Source organism: Somniosus microcephalus, chromosome 2, assembly GCF_052327205.1.
Source record: "Somniosus microcephalus isolate GS21.2 chromosome 2, FLI_Smic_1.0, whole genome shotgun sequence".
NCBI classification, from domain to species: domain Eukaryota; kingdom Metazoa; phylum Chordata; class Chondrichthyes; order Squaliformes; family Somniosidae; genus Somniosus; species Somniosus microcephalus.
In genome coordinates, this window is record NC_140988.1 from 129,088,712 (window position 1) to 129,110,022 (window position 21,311).

The following is a 21,311-nucleotide window of genomic DNA, read 5'->3' on the forward strand; positions in this document are numbered from 1 at the left end:
AGTTATATATTGGGTACTTGTGCTGAACAAGCATCATTGTTGATTGGAATTAATATGCTAAACGTCAGGCTCCTGTTCGGGTGGATATTAAAGATCCCATGGCATTTTTTCAAAGAAGCAGTTATCCAGGTGTACTGGCTGACATCGATCCCTCAAACAAGACCACCAAAGACAAAGTAACTGGCCACTTACCTTACTGCTGTTTGTGGGACATTGCTGTGTGCAATTTGGCTACAAAACAAAAGTGATAGCACATCAAAATAAGTTTAGGCTGAGAAGATGTCATGAGGATATGAAAGGTGTTACCAGTGTGGAAAATATAATGGAAAATAGCTCAGTCCAAAATAAATTTGCACTTATTGAAGTTGAACCAGGGAAAATTCTCCTAAATGATGGATGGTCTACTGCCAGTGGCTGGATGGACAATATGACCACACAGTAACTCAGACACCACATGAGAAATGCTCTAACCCATCTCCTTTTTGAAATTCATAAAGCCATAGCAATGCAACCAAAATGATGCAACAGATATCAATATCACAGCAGCCACAACATTAAAAGCAATGCCACTCACGAGTACCAGCCTCCAAGGCATCTATAAGTTGGTTTAAGACTCACTCCCTATCTGTTTTATGTGTACTGAACAACATATACTGAATGTTGCACCAACCATGTATGGATGTATGACTGTCTATTGTAACTGGCAACAATTGCAGTTTAAAAAAAAAACAGGTTTGGGGTTTTCTATATCCAAGAGGCAGATTTTAGAGTTACAGTATTTGGAATTGAAATGAAGAAAGACTTGCATTTATATAGCGCCTTTCATGACCACCGTACGTCCCAAAGCACTTTACAGCCAATTAAGTAATTTTGAAGTGTAGTTATTGTTGTAATGTAGGAAACGCGGCAGCCAAAATTGTGCACAGCAAGCTCGCACAAACAGCAATGATATTGCCAGATAATCTGTTTTAAGTGATGTTGATTGAGGGATAAATATTGGCCAGGACTCCGGGGATAACTCCCCTGCTCTTCTTCGAAATAGTGCCGTGGGATCTTAAACGTCCACCTGAGAGAGCAGACGGGGCTTTGGTTTAACGTCTCTTCTGAAAGACGGCACCTCCGACAGTGCAGCACTGCACTGGAGTATCAGCCTAGATTTTTGTGCTCAAGTCTCCGGAGTGGGACTTGGATCCACAACCTTCTGACTCAGAGGTGAGAGTGCTACTTACTGAGCCACTAGCTGACACGGTCTAAAATGAGTGTTATGTTACCTCCACCACAGTGACATTTTTACAGTTTACATCAGTTTCCTATATTACAACAGTGACTACACTTCAAAAGTACTTAATTGGCTGTAAAGCGCTTTGGAGCCTACCTCGGGAGCCTACTGTCAACAAGGGCAGACGTCGACGACGAAGTCCAACACCGCCTTCAGTGTGCCAGTGCAGCCTTCGGTCGCCTGAGGAAGAGAGTGTTTGAAGACCAGGACCTCAAACCCAGCACTAAGCTCATGGTCTACAGAGCAGCAGTGATACCCGCCCTGCTGTATGCCTCAGAGACATGGACCATGTACAGCAGGCACCTCAAAGCACTGGAGAGGTACCACCAACGCTGCCTCCGCAAGATCCTGCAAATCCATTGGCAGGATAGGCGCACCAACGTCAGTGTTCTTGCTCAGGCCAACATCCCCAGCATCGAAGCTTTAACCACGCTCGATCAGCTCCGATGGACGGGTCACATTGTCCGCATGCCCGATACGAGACTCCCTAAACAAGCGCTCTACTCGGAGCTCCAGCACGGCAAGAGAGCCCCAGGTGGGCAGAGGAAATGCTTCACGGACACCCTCAAAGCCTCCTTGAAAAAGTGTAACATCCCCACCAACACCTGGGAATCCCTGGCCCAAGACCGCACAAAGTGGAGGAGAAGCATCCGGGAAGGCACCGAATACCTCGAGTCTCTTCGCCGGGAGCAAGCGGAAGCCAAGCGCAAGCAGCGCAAGGAGCGCACGTCAACCCAAGCACCCCACCCACCCGCCCCTTCAACCACTGTCTGTCCCACCTGTGACAGAGACTGTAGGTCCAGCATTGGACTCATCAGTCACCTGAGAACTCATTTTTAATGCCAGAATTTTTTTGATGTAATAATTTGGAAGCAAGTCATCCTCAGTTCCGAGGGACTGTCTAAGAAGAAGAAGATATTACAACAGTGACTACACTTCAAAAGTACTTAATTGGCTGTAAAGTGCTTTGGTACGTTCTGAGGTTGTGAAAGGCACTATATAAATGAATAAATAAATTTGAAAGAATATACCCTTGTTATAAGGACACAGTTATGTGACTGGTAAAGAGGAGAAACGAAAGAGTTCCATGAAAACAGATTCCTTTTAGTTGGACTATTCAACAAGATTATTCAGCTGGTGAATTAACTCAAACGATCTAATTGGACCGGGAGCAACATCAAACCCAAAATTACAGAGCACGCACAAGAAGGACGTGCTCAGCAAAAACTAACATTATTACATTTATGCTTTGATGATTCTTTCAAAGCATTGGTATTACATTTATCTGCCAGACAATTCCTTTCTTTAAGAAGTGATCAATTAAAAAATATGTAATAAAGGATTCTGGAAATGAGCAATCTGCTCATGTGTGTGAATATTTTTATGCTTATTCCACAATTTAACAGAGCATCAGCAATCTGCCAGAATTTTTTTGATGTAATAATTTTTAGATTACTTTTTAGAATTTGATTTGGTGCACTATTTTACGTTAGTTTTTTCCTCTTATAACATGTTATTTGTCTTTATGCTGTGGATTGTGTTCCTGAGCAATGAACTACTGGGTTGTAGGAGCTCCATATTCAAGAACGAGTGATCAGGTTCCAACAGTTAATTATGATAGAGTGGTTACGAATAAACAGCGTGCATATGGGAGGTCTGTTGGAAGGGGGTTACATAGGGAGACTTTATTAGAGGTCAGACTTTGCCTTGGGAGGGCAATCAATCCTAACATGATCTTAACTGGTAAATAAATTAATAAAACTGATGATGGGTTCCTCTTTACAGTGTCACAAAGGTGACTACAATTCTAGACTCAGGTCCCAGTCTGATTCCAAAGGCAAGCAATTTTAGACTCCCTTGAAAAGACTGTTTCACACTGCTTGTGCTGACACCACATGGAGTTTAACTCCAATGCAGTGTGAAACCTGGTTTAAAAAGTGCTAAAAGAGGTTTGACAGGTTTCGAGAGTGTGGTTGCTCTTGCCTATGCCATCAATAAATTTAAAATTTACTGGCAAGAACCAGAGGTGACTGCATGTGTACGAGCAGGTGTGTGCAGATCTTTCTCCTGGCCCTGATAGTTCAGTTCGGGCCAGGCAGCATAAACAATGAACTGCTTGACTAGAATCGATTCTGTATCTACCAGTCTCAGACCAGTAGCTGCAATTTAAACACAGCCTTAGATGACAATCATGGCACCCTGACTGAATTAACATGAGATTTACATGCATGATGTTGGAGTGACTTTTTTACGCATGTTTGATGTGACTGCTAACCTGGTTGTTTTTTTTTGTACAGAATGGCTTTACTCCACTGCATATTGCATGTAAGAAAAACCGTGTTAAAGTGATGGAACTTCTTGTGAAATACGGGGCCTCAATCCAAGCCATAACAGAGGTAGAAAGAAGTTTTAATACCTAGTCACTGCCTCTGTCGCATCAAATTTAAAACAAGTTGCAGCCCCTGCAGAGGAGTAAAATGCTATTGCTTTGTTTCACAGTCTGGCCTTACACCAATACATGTGGCTGCCTTCATGGGCCACTTGAATATAGTCCTCCTTTTGCTGCAGAATGGAGCGTCTCCGGATGTTTCTAACATTGTGAGTATGGCTAGCCTTAACCAAAAGAGCGTGTGTTACAGAAGATCTGGATTTGCATCAATTCCTTTATAATACACCATTGAAAAAAAATGTTTTAACACCCTATTGAAAACAATGAGAGCACGCGTGCCATCTGATAAATCTGTTTGAAAGACATTTCTTTGTGTGCTCTCATTGACAAATAACTATATTGCAAAAGGGCAGCAAAGATTTATCTTCACATCACGCAGGTTGGTGTTCTCACTTTCCAGATAGAAAGTACTAGCCCAAGACTCCACTCACCACTGATTTGCCTTCCAGACAAAATAGTTCTGCTTATTTCAGCCCAGAAAGTTTTGTAAACATTAAAGCAAAATTGTGCTCCATGTAAAGAGGAAGTTATATAGAAATATTACTGTTTGGAGCGGTGTAGATATTATGGAAAAACCTCACTGCACCCTGAACCATTAATCTGCTTTCAAACCCCAAAGTACAACACTATCATTCGACTACAGGTAATATGGATTGTAAAATGATATGAAAATAGTTATATCACTTTGTGTTAAAAATGGATTACAGGCCGTATAATTGCTCTCTGTTAATATTGAATGTGATGTGATCTGAAGATTTAAAAAAAGCAAATAATGTGTGATTGGATTAACCAGGACTAACTTACAGAGCATTTTGATCAATAATAATCCGACAACAGACAACTTCTGCCAATGGCTTCTGGTGGCTCCATTCATTTAAAGGAAGCTGCAAAGGAAAAAAACATTATTGGCTCCGTATGCATCTTTCTAACCACAAAACGGAGGAAGAAACTTGAAATGATGGGTGTCTAAGAAGGGGAAAAGTTAGACATGAATAAAAGGCCACAAGGAAAAGAATGGATACAGTTTACTTGTTTCCATACTAGTTTTCTTGCTTTGTTGGTACTTGAACATATATACAAGGAGAACAAAAAAAGCAAAATTAATGCAGGAATAAGGTATTTACTGCAGAAGTTGAGGAGTGGCAGACCGGGCCAGTATTGTGTTGTCCTATGAAACTCCCATTAAATGAATGGAGCCACCCTGAGATGCAAATGGCTTGTTTGCCATAGAAGAGCTGGGCATCTGAGTAAATTGACAGACGAGAGTGGAAAGTTGACGTGCAGGGCTCTATTCCCATTATGGCTGTTGAATGAGAGTGCCATGATCATAGTAAGTGATTTGTTATCACTTAGAACCTGTTATTTTCATTGCCTCTGGGGCTTTTTAGGCAAAATTGAAGTACTCAGGCAAAAAATCCAATTACCTGTTCGTAAGTATAGAAAGTCACAGAATGTTGTACCAAGTTACTTTCCCTAACCATAATCAATAACCATGATGTTAAAAGCAAATTGGAGGTATATTCAAATTGAATTTTAATATTCATCTGAAAGTCCATAAGGTCAAGATGTACTGGTGAAAAATATGACTTTTTGAACTGTGAGGCTATGGCTGCGAATTTCACCAGAACTGTTCCTGCTCCACCGCCGTCACTTCACCAGATGTGTGGCAGAATCCCCGTTTACACGCAAAAATGGACTATCTGACGCACTTCCAGTGAAGTTACGAAGGTGGCGTGGGAGCAGCTCTGAGGAAATTCCAGGCCTATGAGATTCTACTAGAATTGTCATTAGTGCCACACAGATTATTTTTTGTCTTAATTACGCTAAGTAAGGCCAAATGAAGGTTATATATAAAAAGATTAAATGAGCTTAAAGTCCATAGTTGGAGCCCATTTGGACAATCTGTCTGCGAAGTTCAGTGTCCCAGTTCTGAGCCCTTACCCCTGCTCCTCATTCTACAGAGCAGACACTTAGGGCTGGATTTTTCCAACCTCGGCGGGTCCGTGGTGGGCGACATCCGTGGCGTGCGGGGACCTCGCATCCGTCTCGATCCCGGCCTCTAACAAGATTTTACGTTAATAGTGCTTCTCAATCCCGCCCTGTGAGGTTCCCGGACAATTAATAGGAAGTGGGTCTGATGATATAATTTGACGACGCATCATCAGCCGGTTTCCTTAAAGGGAGAAACAGCACGCAGGGAGGTTCTCTTCCCTTCCAATGGGCAGAAGAGACCACCCCAGGAGACCAACGCAGCCTGGTTGCACATTGCACAGGAGGGCACAAGCAGGGATGTCGTCAGGAGGACCAGGCTGCAGTGGCGCAAACCTTTCAATGATCTCAGTAGCTCACAACACATTACTGCAAAGCCACACTCAAGCTCATCCTGCTGTGCCACTCATCACATCCCCATCACTCTGCCTTCCCTACTCTACTCCTGCACATCCTTACTCACACCAACTTACCTTGCACCTCCACCCATCCCTCTCTATCTACATTATCACTTCCCCATTTCACTAGCCACCCCTCACACTCACCCTCATCCTAGTCCAATCATATCAACTAACAACACACAAGGGTAGGCACTTGGGTGTCTTACGCAATGTTCATGTAAATTTTCTGTTAATGTGTTGTCAAACATCAAAATCTTTATTTTCAACACTTTGCCTTATTGGACAGATCTGTGCTCACCTTTGGAAGTGTCTTAGTGAGTTGCAGTGAACGGTGAGACATAACGGAATCCCCCGCAACGGTGATGAGTGTGAAAGGAATGGCTTGGTCATTGTAGAATGCTTTATGGTGCTGGTGTGGCGTGGTGCCAACCTGACGCATCATGTGGCAGCCAGGGTGTACAGCGTCAAGTGAACTAAATCTGGTCATGGTGATGCTATCGCTGGCCTTCCAGGCAGCAATGTGGTCGGGTGCTGATGCCCTGTGTCCTGTGCAGCATCAGGTGATTGCGAAGAAGGTTGGTGTTGTTGTTGGTGTGCCTGGTGATGTTGTGGCTGATCGTGGAGGGATTCAAAGGACCAAGGTGATATTTTTTCAAGTCACCGGTGTTGCTGGAATAGATGGTAGCTGAAATTGAGGTGAGAGAAGCAATCTGTCAGTGGTGAGAGAGGTTGCTCCAAGGAGGTGACACTGGATAGAGAGGTTGCTCCAAACACTTCAAATATCCATAAAGCTGAAAAGTGTCTTCCAAATCCTGAAAGCTCCAGCCACTAAGATTGGAAATTGAACAGCTGTGAAATGGTAGCTTTTATACCACTTTTACAGCTGTCAACTATTCACAGCAATGGAGAGTCATTGAGAATCCGACACACTTATCTGACGTGATCCCCAAGCGCCGGGAACCTCATAAAAAGCATGGAAAAATTGTTAGGACCTGGTAAAATGCTGCTTAAATACCTTTAAGCAGCTTCTTAAGTATCTCAATTGCCTGACTCGCCACTTAGTGCCGGGTCTGCAAACTGCAAGTAGAGCCGGCACTTGGGAAATTAACAAGGAGGCGGGTTCAGAGCGGAATTCCGCCCCGCTGTCAATCACTGCCATATTGACAGTGGACCCACCTCCGAACCCGCACTCTGAACACCGGCAAAATTCAGCCCTTAATCTGTGCTCACAAGGCCAAAAGACACATGTGTCATCTGAATTGCCTAGATTTCAGGGACATCTGAGTTTGCCCAGTTGAATTCAAATAAAAATGTTGTTCTTAACACTTAATTAGGGAGTAATAAGGAAAGTATGCTGAGGTATTCGAAGTAATTTAAAAAAAACAAATCAACTGCTGAATGTTTCTGTTTTTGATAGTTTGTTTTACAGCAAAATAGAAACGGAGCCCTCTGTCACATCTACAATGGCAGTGTTTCCCTCTGGCCTGTTTATGAACTATTTTTCTTTCTTCAGCGTGGAGAAACTGCACTGCACATGGCTGCACGAGCTGGACAGGTGGAAGTTGTGCGCTGCCTGCTGCGCAATGGGGCCCTAGTGGACGCTAAAGCCAGGGTAGGTGTCCTGAAAGAACAGTGCGAGATTATGTTTATTGATGATGCTAGAACAGATATTGATACAGATCAAAGGTATAAAAGTTTTGTGTGGTGCAAAGATATCAAGCTAAAGTTTAATAATGCATATTTTTATATGCTGGAGCCGTGTTATCAGGTAAGCTGGTCTTTGTGACTTTAGCAACAAAGCAATTTACTCCCAACTCGAGTATCTGTATGTTCATATTCCAGAGATGCTTAGTCCTGTCAATTTTGATTGGGAAAGCTGGATCGTGGCACAGCAGTGGGGTGGGAAAGATGTTAAACCGTCAAAACTGATCTTCCTTCCCTCATTTCTGTAACTGTAGCATTGATACTTATTATGGTAAAGTTGACTCAGATCATCTCAGCTTATGAACCATGGCAGCAAGGAGCAGCAGCAGGAACTCAATGCTGAAAACAAATTGAGGGAAGGCGCAATGTCGGAATTTTCCTTTGACCACGCTTTTCCAGGCCACTTATAAATTAGCTCTTAGATATTACAGCAAAAGCTATGATACATGTGCCACATATTCTGTGCAACTTCTATTCGTTAAAAAAAGATATTCTGTTGAGTAGTGCTATAAAAAGTGAGAGTGCTGAAACAAGCCTTTTGTTGTGCCAGATTTCACAACCAAAGTGGAGCTTAGGGTGAAGGAGGAACAAAATCACTGAAAAGTTGTATATCTGTTATTGATTAGTATTTATTTGTAATTTTCATGAATTGCATTCAGTAAAGGCAAGAGTTCTAATTCGGTGTTGCAAGCCATTACGCTAATTTACTTGCTGGTCAATATGCCATTGAATAGTGGATAAAGATTGTTAAGTGGACATTAGGCTAAAGTAACCAATCCAAACTAAGTGCAATTTCAATAGAGAGCTCAGTATGAAATTGGCACTAATAAAGCACACAATGACTGATTCAATGGGTAACATAGAGAAGACATCTTTTGCTCCAATTGAACAAAAGATAGGCTCAGTATCAGACAATTACTTGAAAATGATGGTAATTAGTCACATTCAGCTCCAAATTATGCTTTTTATTGCAAATGAATTTTGGGTTGTCATACAGAGAAAGAGAAGAGTTGATGTCAACACCAGCAGACTTCTGAAATTTATATTTCTCCCAATTAGTTTCCATTATTGATTTTCTTCTCTCTACCCTGGTTCACCCTTCACCTGGGAGAGTCTGAGCTGTGAACGTATCCAGTCACTGTTGGTGTTAATCAATAATGATCCAACGAAAGACAACTTCTGGGAATGGGTAAGGGGAAAGGAAACTGCATTTACAGTCCTCCATTCCTGTACAATTCTCTATCTGGCAAAGTTCTTCTATGGAGAGCAGTGAAGACCGAAGGTTGGATTTTAACCTTACTCACCTGGCAGAAGCCAGGCAGTTAAAATCAGCCGTGAGACTTACCCACCGAGGTCCCGCTCTATTCCCTCAGTCTAGAATTTTAACCTGTTCTTCTGAGCGTGTGACAAGGACACCTGCCTGAAACCGGTGGTGTCCTTCTTTAAATGTGCAAATTGGGCTCCAAAGATGTCATTGGGGCCTGACTGATACTTTAAAAGGTGGTGTGAGCAGGGAAGGTGTTGTGGCTTTCCCACCAGGTGAAGATAGTGGGAAGAGGAGCCGGGGCCAGAAGAGGCTTAAAGAGGTAAGTTTTTTTTAAATTTCATTTTCCTTTTGGGGTCAGTGGGGGCAGGAGTGCTCCTCTGGCCCCACAAAGAAAGTTTAGGCCTCCCTTGCAGTAAGCTTCATCCTTCCCGATCACGAGACCCTCCAGAAGCTGCCTCTCCACAACTTACTTGAGTGCCAAGAACTTTTCCTTGGATCCCGGCTGGAAGTTTCCTGCCGCGTAACATTCCGCTCCCACCCACCAGCCATTTGCCGCTTGCTGCTGGTTTCGGACAGGCAACTGATGTGGGTACGCAGATAGAGCCCAGAAATTAAAATCACCTGAGCCTCACGTTGCCGATGTTGTGGAAGTTTGGTGCTCACCTCGGCCCCCACCCACCTGATTCCAGCTTTGGGTTAAAATTAGGCCTTGACTACCAAGCAAGACGTGCATTTTCCCAGGTCGCATTGTCCATGGCATCTTCCTCTGGGCTACATGAAGCAGGATGTCCATATTGACAACTCACGTCTCCATGGAGTGACTAGAAGTTTTTAAGCATTAAATCCTTTTATACAAAACTTCGGTTGCAAACAGCGTTTTGTCTTTCAACACCACAGACTGTAGATGGAGTGCATTCAAAACTGCTGACTGTACATAACAAATTTAGTCATCTCCTTCGAACATATTTACTTAAAATAACCCCAGCCTTTTTCAAATACTATTTTTTTATTTTGTGATGGCAAAAAATTTTTTTTTTTTAATTGGTTTCCGTATTTGCTTAATACAGAAATTTGGAGGTGGTATGGTGCTGCTTAGAATTATGTAGACAAAGCTGCAATGAATAAGAAATGTTTTGTGTTTGTGCCATTTAATTCCCCCAGGAGGACCAGACTCCTTTACACATCGCCTCAAGGCTGGGTAAAACTGAAATTGTGCAGCTGCTGCTACAGCATATGGCTTTTCCAGATGCCTGCACCACTAATGGCTACACCCCACTACATATTTCTGCCAGGGAGGGGCAGGAAGATGTGGCTTCCATTTTGCTTGAAGCAGGTGCTTCACACTCATTAGCCACAAAGGTAAGAGGTCATCTGTTTGATGGAGAGGGAGAAACATTGAGCTAATATTGAAATGCAACATAATGGGACCAAGCGGCCATTTAACACAGAGGTAAATCATTGCTTTCATAGCTCTGTGGGCATATGTTCAAACTCCTTCCAGCTTTAAATTTCTTAGATTTTGTGGAATGATTGTCCTGGTTTGGCAGCGTGAGGATAGCAAGTAGTCTCTAATGTACATATTTTCTGGATATCATAATTAGATATGATACTGCCGAGGAATGGAACATTTTTCCACGTTGCATAGTCACTTCTCTCTCTCCACACCTATAATAAGTTTCTTCCACAATTAAGGTTGGAAAAATTCACTCGCCGATTTGGCAGTTACTAGCTGTAAAGCAAAGCAACTCACCAGATTTAAGTGACGGCAGTCTGTTTACCTCTCCATCTTTGATTCTTTACTGCTTCTTTTACTGGTTTACTGCTCCTACCAATCGTCTGTGGTCTTTTACAGCTTTCTTTCCACTTTCGAACCATGGCGTATTCTATTTTATTTCATTTTAGGACAAATGTCTTTCAGTTTAATCTTAGAGAACACTTTATGATAAGTTGAAAGTTAATTTAGGTGATTTAAAAACAAAAAATTCCAACACTCCTCAGTCTCAAAAGAACACCTGCAGCCCAGTGTGACTTTTCCTTGCTCCACGCTGAGTATCCGAGAACAAATGCCAATTTCAAGGTAGCTTTCTGCAGCTGGCCTGTGTCTAGCTGTACGGAAAGTGCCAAAATTATTCTGTGTTTGAGTTATCAACACGATGGGAAAGATTGGGCTTTTTATCACTCTGTCTGGTTAAATCAAGTCACCAGAGGTAAAAGCTGGCAAAATATACTAACAAAATAGCACATATCTTTGGCAGGCCAGACAAAAAAGGGAAATAATCCCACTGCGCAAGGGCAACTCTATTTTCTTAAGAGGTTGGGTACATCAAAATTTGAAACAACTAAATTGATCCAGTTCAATATGGAAGTGCGCTTGATGCTTGTCCTTAGAAGATGAATGTGGAATGTATATACCTGTATACCAATATATCGAATACAGCACAGGAAAAGCAGAATATGAGAGAGACAGTTCTTCCATTATCGTGATTATTTGTTGAAGACGTTTGCTTCTCCAAACTGAGCAGCTCTTAACTTAAAAATCCATTTTGGATTTGCAGGAAAAATTGTAGAAAAAATACTAATTAGAAAATAACACAATGGGCCAGAATTTGCTGTAGCGGAGCATCTAACAGCATCTGCTGTTAGTTAGACTTGCCCCTGCACCCTTCAGCTGATAACGGCGCAGTGAGGGAAACAAGCCATCTGGGACCTGAGTCAACAGGGCAAGCAACAGGGTTAACCAATGAGGTGTAACAATTGGGGAATAAACACAGGAAGGACTGAGAAGGAGCGTGAATTCAATATCAAATGAGATACAGAAAGAGAAATAGAGAGGGAAAGAAATATTGGATTAAGAGAGAGAGAAAAAATGACACAAAGTAAAAGTAAGAAAAATAATTTAAAATTTAAAATGTGACATTTTTTAAATCTCCCAAAAGAAATGAAAACCTGAAATGTTTTAAATCTCCCCGAAGAAATGAAAACCTGAAATCTGGTTTTTCACCTCTCCCAGGAGATCACATGGGTTCGGGTGGGATGTAGAGTGATAGTAGATTTGAGGTTAGGATCAGATCAGCCATGATCTTATTGAATGGTGGAGCAGGCTCGAGGGGCTGATTGGCCTACTCCTGCTCCTATTTCTTATGTTCTTAAATGAGACTCCACACTTGTAATAGTTAATTTTTGGTGGCAGAGAGGTTGATTGACAGTAATTAACACTTATCACGTTGTTAAAAGGGTACTTACACTTGAAATGATGAGGCTTAACTTTCTATGGTGAGTTTAATGGGCAAATACAGCCAGTTTCTAAAAAACAAAACAGGGAGCCTAAGGGTGAGATGTCGTTTTTGTTAAGCTAACAGCGGAATGGCGCAACTCAGACAACAACTTTTGGATATTCACATTTAACTGCGCATCTGTTTTTCGCCTGAAGTTGCTGCACTGTTTACCCCTAAATAATGGTAGCGCCATTAGCCTTGCCATTAATTTGACAACAAATTCTGGCCCCACATTTTTGTTGTATACTTAATGTTCTGTGCTTAGTAGAGTGAAGATAAAACTGGTGTTAAAGTATGTACTGAACTCTGATGTACCGTTTCTGGCCAACGCTGATTTTCTCAAATGTTTACAAATCATAAATAAATGCTGGCACCCTCCCCAAGTCAGACAGAGATATAAGGCATATGGAACAAGGACATGGTTGCAAGGTGGCCAAGATTGGGAACTAAATGTTCCAGGGTACTTGATGTTTCGAAAAGACAGGCAGAATGGAAAAGGAGGGGGAGTAGCCCTGATAATAAAGGATGACATAAGGACAGTAACGAGAAAAGATCTCGGCTCTGAAGATCAGGAAGTAGAATCAGTATGGGTGGAGATAAGGAATAACAAGGGGCAGAAAACACTGGTAGGAGTAGTATATAGGTCTCCTAACAGTAGCTATACCATTGGACAGAATATTAATTAAGAAATAGTAGGAGCTTGCAACAAAGGTAATGCAATAATTTTGGGGGACTTTAATCTTCATATAGATTGGACAAATCAAATTGGCAAAGGTAGTCTGGAGAATGAGTTCAAGGAATGCATTTGGGACCTAGAACAATATGTCATGGAACCAACTAGGGAACAGGCTATTTTAGATCTTGTATTGTGCAATGAGACAGGGTTAATTAGCAATCTCATAGTAAAAGATCTTTTGGGGCAGAGTGATCATAATATGATAGAATTTCACATTAATTTTGAGAGTGACTTGCCTATGTCTGAAACTATAGTCTTAAACTTAAATAAAGCCAATTATTTTGGGTGAGTTGGCTAAGGTAGATTGGAAAAATAGATTAAAAGTTATGGCAGTAGATAAGCAGTGGCTAGTATTTAAAGAAATATTTCATAAATCTCAACAAAGAAACAAAAACTCCACAGGAAAAGTGATCCAACCGTGGCTAACTAAAGAAGTTAAGGATAGCATTAGATTGAAAGAAGAAGCTTATAATGTTGTAAAAAATAATAGTAAGCCTGAGGATTGGGAGAGTTTCTGAAACCAGCAAAGGTTGACCAAAAAATTGATAAAAAGGGAAAAAATAGAATGAGAGAAAACTAGCAAGAAATATAAAAGCAGATTGTAAGAGTTTCTACAAGTATGTAAAAAGGAAAAGAGTAGCAAAAGTAAACGTTGGTCCCGTAGATGCTGAGACAGGGGAAATTATTATGGGGAATAAGGAAATGGCAGAAACGTTAAACAAATATTTTGTATCTGCCTTCACAGTAGAAGACACAAAAAGCATAACAAAAATGGTGGGGAACCAAGGGTCTAATGAGGGTGAGGAATGTAACATAATTAATATAAGTCGAGAAAAAGTACTAGAGAAACTAATGGGATTAAAAGCCGACAAATCCCCTGGACCTGATGGCCTACATCCTACGGTTCTAAAAGAGGTGGCTGAAGAGATAGTGGATGCATTGGTTTTGATCTTCCAAAATTCCCTCGATTCTGGAGAGGTCCCAGCGGATTGGAAGGTCGCAAACGTAACACCACTATTCGAGAAAGGAGGGAGAGATAAAACAGGGAACTACAGGCCAGTTAGCCGGACATCAGTTGTTGGGAAAATGCTGGAATACATTGTTAAGGAAGTGGTATCAGGACACTTAGAACATCATAACATGATTAGGCAGAGTCAACATGGATTTATGAAAGGGAAATCGTGTTTAACAAATTTATTAGAGTTTTTTGAGGATGTAACTAGCAGGGTAGATAAAGGGGAACCAGTGGATGTAATATATTTGGATTTCCAAAGGGCATTCGATAAGGCGCCACATAAAAGGTTATTACACACGATTAGGGTTCATGGGGTTGGGGGTAATATAGTAGCATGGATAGAGGATTGGTTAATGGACAGAAAACAGAGAGTAAGGATAAACGGATCTTTTTCAGGTTGACAGGCTGTAATTAGTGGGGTGCTGCAAGGATCAGTGTTGGGGCCTCAGCTATTTACAATCTATATTAATGACCTAGATGAAGGGACCGAGTGTAATGTATCCAAGTTTGCTGATGATACAAAGATAGGTGGGACAGAAAGCTGTGAGGAGAACACAGAGTCTGCAAAAGGATACAGATAGACTAAGGTGGCAGATGGAATAAGCAATAAGAAAGGCAAATGGCATGTTGGCCTTTATTGCAAGGAGGTTGGAGTATAGGAGTAAGGAAGTCTTGCTACAATTGTACAGGGCCTTGGTGAGACCACACCTGGAGTACTAGGCACAGTTCTGGTCTTCTTATCTAAGAAGGGATATACTTGCTTTGGAGGCGGTGCCACGACGGTTCATTAGATTGATTCCTGGGGTGTAAGGGTCCTTTGATGAGAGATTGTGTAGAATGGGCCTATACTCTCTGGAGTTTAGAAGAATGAGAGGTGATCTCATTGAAACATACAAGATTCTGAAGGGGATTGACAGGGTAGCTGAGAGGTTGTTTCCCCTGGCTGGAGTGTCTAGAACTAGGGGGGCATAGTCTCAGGATAAGGGGTAGGCCATTTAAGACCGAAATGAGGAGGAATATCTTCATTCAGAGGGTTGTGAATCTTTGGAATTCTCTGCCCCAGAGGGCTGTGAATGCTGAGTCATTGAGTATATTCAAGGTTGCGATAGATAGATTTTTGAAATCAAGGGATGTGGAGATCGGGCAGGAAAATGGAGTTGAGGTCGATGATCAGCCATGATCTTATTGAATAGCGGAGCAGGCTTGAGGGGCCATATGGCCTACTCCTGCTCTTACTTCTTATGTTTTCATGACATGTGAGCTATCTATGTATATTTAACTAGCTGGAGTGCCCGGCGGTGCTGGTGCAAAGTCCACCCCTGCGCCTTGTTGATTGACATTGCAGGGAAGGAGAGAGAGAGAGGGGTAAGGAGAGAGAGAGAGAGAGAGAGGGAAGGAGAGAGAGACAGAGAGAGAGAGGGAAGGAGAGAGAGAGACAGAGAGGGCAGGAGAGAGAGAGAGAGACTGGGGGGAGAAGAGAGAGAGAGAGACTGGGGGGGAGAGAGGCCCGGGGATGGAGAGAGAGACTGGGGGGAGAAGAGAAAGATGGGGGGAGAAGAGAGAGACGGGGGGGAGAGAGGGACTGGGGGGAAGAGAGAGAGACTGGGGGGGAGAGAGAGACTGGGGGGAAGAGAGAGAGAGAGAGACTGGGGGGAGAAGAGAGAGCCGGGGGGGAGAGAGAGAGAGAGACTGGGGGGAGAAGAGAGAGCCCGGGGGGGAGAGAGAGAGAGAGACTGGGGGGGAGAGAGAGAGAGACTGCCAGGATTAGCCTGGAGAGAGAGGGGGGGAAGGAGCGTCTGAGGCCAGGCCCGACTCACCTCTGCTGAGCTGCCACTCCGGCCCGAGCCCCGGACCCGACTCACCTCGGTACCAGAACGGAGTCAATCCGACACCAGGAGGCCGGGTGGCCATTGCTCCGAAGCGAGCCCGGGGTTCCTCATGGTTAACGCGGCGGGCCTTTGGACCCGGTTGGCCGGGCGGCAGTGGAACACCTTTCGCTGCGGACTCCCGTGTCCGATTTCGGTCGGGGACGGCTCGTGTGAAAGCCCCGGTTTTGCTGGTCCCGCACTCACGGCAACAGAGAGAGGAGGAAGGAGAGAGGGAGAGAGAGAGAGAGAGGGGGGGGGGGAAGGAGAGAGAGAGAGAGGGGGGGAGGAAGGAGGGAGAGAGAGAGAGAAATTTTTTTAGCTTCAGGCCTGGCCGGTCTGTAATGGCCGCCACTCACCTCACTAACGGCAGTTTGAAGGATTAGGCCCCGCCCACAAATGCCATGAAACGCCCCCCCCCCCCCCCGTGACGCAGCGCGGATTGGTCAACCATCACGTCACTCGACGCTAATGAGCGGTAGGATTGGTCAACCACTAATGAGCGGATTTTTTAACCTTTTTTGAACGTTTTTTGTCTACTGTCCGAACAATTTTTGTCTGACCAAAAAGTAAATACACCTAGGATACTCTGCTAATCATAACCTTTCTTTTGATATAACATATGTGTAGGTACACTCTATAACTTTTGAGTGATGCCCGGACAGACAGACAGACACCACGATCCTTTTATATATATTTAATAATTGTCAACTAGCAAATTAATCTATGAATTTTCCAGTAGAGAAACATATGTCATGATCAGCAGTAAAATGATACCGTATTAAATTATGTAGAAAGTAAACCACACACAAAAAACAGTAAGGCCAGTTTTACACACAGCATTGCTCCTAGCGTGGAGCCTCACTAGACAGGAGTGCAAGTTTCAAAATCATCCCTACCCTATCGCCAACCAGCATTCCGGTCTAGGGAGGCTCCATGCCAGTAACAGAGCTTCACAAAATTACTCCTAGAGAAACAGGAGCGAATAAAGAGCCAGAAAAGGAAATGAAAGAAAGAGGAAAAAGCAGGTGTATTCATTACAGATGTATATGTACTGAATATTTCATAAACACAGTATTGATAGCTTTATATTCCAAACAAGCAGCTGGCCATTTGTCCAATAAAAGCAAGGAAATTGAACCAGACATATTGTTAAGCCTGTTTATTTTTTACAGTCTGTTTGTTTCAGTTAACTCACTCGTATTCAATTGATTCTGAATAGTACATCACCAAAGGTCCTAGACTTTTGAAACTTAACTTGTTTCAACCTGAATCTGTACACTCCTCACCATATATTTCAGAACCAGACGCTTCAGTTCAGTTCTTTGTAATGCAAACACCCTTCATATGTAGACAAGTGGCACTGAGACTCAGCCACATGAAAGCTGACAACCCTCCTCACTTGCACAATAATGAATCTTTGGAAAGATATTACAACATTCATTATATGTTGATCTCCTTCTGGCAAACTTTCTATCTATTAATTTTAGTAGTATTGTTTATCTGACAGAAAAACAATGAGATATGATAAATCTCTCCATAACTGAGGCTGACCAGCTAGCTCATAAAGGACAAAATCATGAATGAGTTGTGGTCAGCCTCCTGAGTGGTAATATTTATCATGTCTAGCTGCTGGCTGTGACATTTTCCATTTCTACTGCATATATAAAATATGTCATATTAAAATGAATACATATGTTTTAAAGGCAACCCGTGTAGGGAAGTGAAAAATACCTACTAATTGCCAGGTCACACACTTAATGTAGAAGTAGTAGCCACTATCTTCTGTTTCGGGTAGTTGACGTACCAGGTCTTCCTCACTCAAAGAATTATACACTGTATTCCAAGATTTACCATTACAGGACAAAAGTCATAATTTATGCTAAAACTATTAGTATGTTACCATTGTGCACACCTGCCTATTTTTTCACTGGTGTAATACAGTATAATTGTATCCCTGTTCCTTATTTATACTGTATTCCAAGCATGCCTGTTCACTAAGTAGCAGTTGTGTTTCCTCTATCCCCTATCGCAGAAGGGATTTACCCCACTACATGTCGCAGCTAAGTACGGGAGCCTAGATGTGGCAAAACTCCTTCTGCAACGCTCTGCTTCTCCAGACTCTGCTGGCAAGGCAAGTTACTAATGAACTTTAAAAGTTCAGTCTGGAAATGTACATAGTTTTATCCATAATCAGAAGATGAAACTAGCACAATTCTGGCCATCTAAAATTTTGGACTATGAAAAGTGATTTGCAGTTTCTGTTTAGAAGATTCATAATCTCATTGGTTTATGCTTTAAACATTACATGTGGACTCCAAAATCTACAAAAACTGTGGCCTCCTCGGTCACTGAATAAAATTTTGATAGCCAACATATATAAAATGCTGAAAATATTGAATGTCATTTCAATTGAGTATAATTTTCCAGTAGCTTGACCAAACTATCTTTTTGTGCACGTTAGAATGTAACCTGCATGGTCCTTTTCCGTCACCCCTGTGCTCACTCTTAGGATGCTCCTTTCTAAATGTAAAGCACTTTTCTCTTCATAGCACCTTCTTGGATTCCTGCATGAATCACTAGAGACAGCGGGCCTGTTTCATGTTTCTTTCTCGGTAATATGCTCCCCTTATATTCTGTCTGCTTTCTGTCCACTCCGTATGGTTCCCAAACATTTGCAAAATTGTTTCAGGAATCCTGTCAAGACAAGGAGCTGTTTTACAGAAGGTTTTTACATTGCAAAAAATCTTCTGCTTATACTGTGATAAGATGGGGTTATTCCTACCATCAAGAGAGGGATTGTTGCATGGTAGGAATAAACATCGATACTTGGCCTTGCTGTTGGCCACCCTGACCCCTCTGCATACCTGAAACATCAGCTTCCTGTCTTCAGGGTAGTAGAGGAGGTGATAATACCTCAGCTGCATCACAGTTCTTGGCCCACATTCTGCACTAACAGCAGGAGCTAAAATAAGTTTGCTTTGTGGTTCCAGTTGAAAATATAGTCTTCTGTTTTATAATTTATCTCCTTAAAAACAGAATGAACAATGGCTAACTTCTGTTTTACAATTTATCATCTAACAAACAGAATGGACAATGTCTAGAAATGGAATACTTAGGGCCAAATTATCCTCCCTTTGTATTTCTGTTAAGTAGTATTTCCACCTCAGCATGTGCAATGCAGAGCCACAGCAACATCCTCTTATTTGTTGCACTGCGAGATTTCCACACTATCCTACTTAAAGTGAGTGTCGGACAAGAATATTCCTTTAAAGGGCAAGTGCTCTTCTGTGTTGCTGACCCTGACTCAGGAGGAGGAGAGGAGGGATGGACCTGAACAGCAGCAATGCCTTTTCTGAAGTATGTCTATTTCTTGCTGTAGGAAATTGGTACTTGGTGCCATGTATAGCCATTCTATCTCAGCATTAGCAAGTCAATCAATGTATTCAGCCAGTGCCTCGTAGTTTTAGGTTCTAGCACTGTTGTCTCTACACCAATCTCAGCGTCTGGGTTAGCATAATTTATGCAATGATGAGATTTTTGATCTTGCTTTATCCCAATTGTAACGAATACCTTTCCAATTTATTGCATCATCACCTATAAATTATGAAAGCTTCCTGACTTATGGAATACAATCGAAGTTCAGCAGTTCCTCATTGTGTATGGAAGACATCTGTCTCGGACAGTAAACCGTGGACTGATCACTACGCTGCAGGATCTGCTTTATCTCCTTTCTTTGACACCTATCTTTCTATTTTTAATGTTTTTGTACAGATAAGAACTGCTTACTGCAGCTACTTTCTGTATTTGTGATTTGCTAACATACCTTTCTTTAAGAACAGCACTAGCACTTATTAACAAAGACAAATTCTTACAGAACGGCCTAACCCCACTCCATGTTGCTGCTCACTATGACAACCAGAAGGTGGCACTGCTGTTGCTGGAGAAAGGCGCCTCTCCCCATGCCACTGCCAAGGTATTAATTGCTACAAGATAATAATTCTGTTATTAACCTCAAAACAAATTGCTGTAGATGGTTTGATGTTTTTGTGTTTAACAGTAATGTAACTGACAATTGTATTTTAATGCAGAGCCCCTTGCTAACACAGTAAAATGGATAACCTTTGGCATATAAATTAAAGGCCTTTATGAAAAATTCCTTGAAAACTGAGGACGTGCATCTTTTTCACCTTCATGGTGTCATGTATAAGGGAAGCTGTGGTGTGTTTTGCAGGTCTTGTACATTCAAACTGTATCTTTGTAAAGAAACTGTGCAGTATTCCTTTACTCTGGACTGTTACAGTGCCCCTTCTCAACTGCTGTTTTGAAGTTCATGCTTATTTGAACATGTGATTTTACTGACTAACATTTTACAAAATAAGACACAATTAGTTACTTATTGAAAATGCATTTGAACTATACCTTGATATTTTATTTCTTGAATAAATCGTTAAGTTTTCACATGTGCTGAATGAAAATTTCAAGTATTATGCTTGACTGGAATATGACAAGTTCCAAAAGGTAAGCTCTTATAAGGTAGATATTAATGGCGATCCAAAACTTTTAGAGCAACCATGTTACAATTTTATGAATCAACATGTTAAATATTACCCCAAGACACTTGATGCTACAACCCCCTGTAGAACTTTGATTTGATTTGAAAAAGCTGCATTTCTGTGCTGTTTTAGTTCGTGTGATGTTTTGCTACAAGTTTTGCTGCACTGATACAAACAGGACAAATAGCCCAAAAATCAGCTCTGTCACACGCAAAATGGACCTGCTCACAAATAACATTTCCATTAATTTATTCACCAGCTTAATCTTCATTAAATTAAAATCCAAAGATTGAAGAATAAAAACATAGGAACAGGAGTAGTTATTCTATTTAATTTGATTAAATCATGGCTGATCTGTACCTCAACTCTATTTACCCGCCTTTGATCCATATTCCTTGATGCCCTTACCAGATGAAAGACCTCAGTCTTGAAGATTTCAGTTGGCCCAGCAGCCATAGCCTTTTGGGGGAGAAAATTCCAGATTTCCACTACCCTTTGTGCAGAAAAAATGCTTCCTGATTTCACTCCTGAATGACCTAGCTCTAATTTTAATATTGTGCCCCCTTGTTCTAGTTCCCCCCCCCGAGGAAACAGTTTCTCTGTATCTACTCTATCGAATCCCTTTATCATTTCAAACACCTCGATTAGATCACGCCTCAATCTTCTAAACTCAAGGGAATACAAGCCAAGTTTATGTAACCTGTCATCACAATTTAACCCTTTAAGCCCCAGTATCATATCCTCCAAGGACAGTATACCCTTCCTGAGGTGCTGT

General features: G+C 41.9%; 1 protein-coding gene across 33 annotated transcripts in view; it reads left to right on the plus strand.

Moving 5' to 3' along the window:
• ank2b (ankyrin 2b, neuronal) overlaps window positions 1-21,311 on the plus strand; it is a 1,120,520-nt gene that overhangs the window by 868,982 nt on the left and 230,227 nt on the right. For all 33 annotated transcript variants that reach the window (XM_085962266.1, XM_085962253.1, XM_085962237.1 and 30 more), the window contains 6 exons: window positions 3,577-3,675; window positions 3,779-3,877; window positions 7,632-7,730; window positions 10,251-10,448; window positions 18,016-18,114; window positions 19,858-19,956. In XM_085962266.1, coding sequence (XP_085818392.1) covers window positions 3,577-3,675; window positions 3,779-3,877; window positions 7,632-7,730; window positions 10,251-10,448; window positions 18,016-18,114; window positions 19,858-19,956 — 693 coding nt within the window. The remainder of the gene's footprint in view (window positions 1-3,576; window positions 3,676-3,778; window positions 3,878-7,631; window positions 7,731-10,250; window positions 10,449-18,015; window positions 18,115-19,857; window positions 19,957-21,311) is intronic.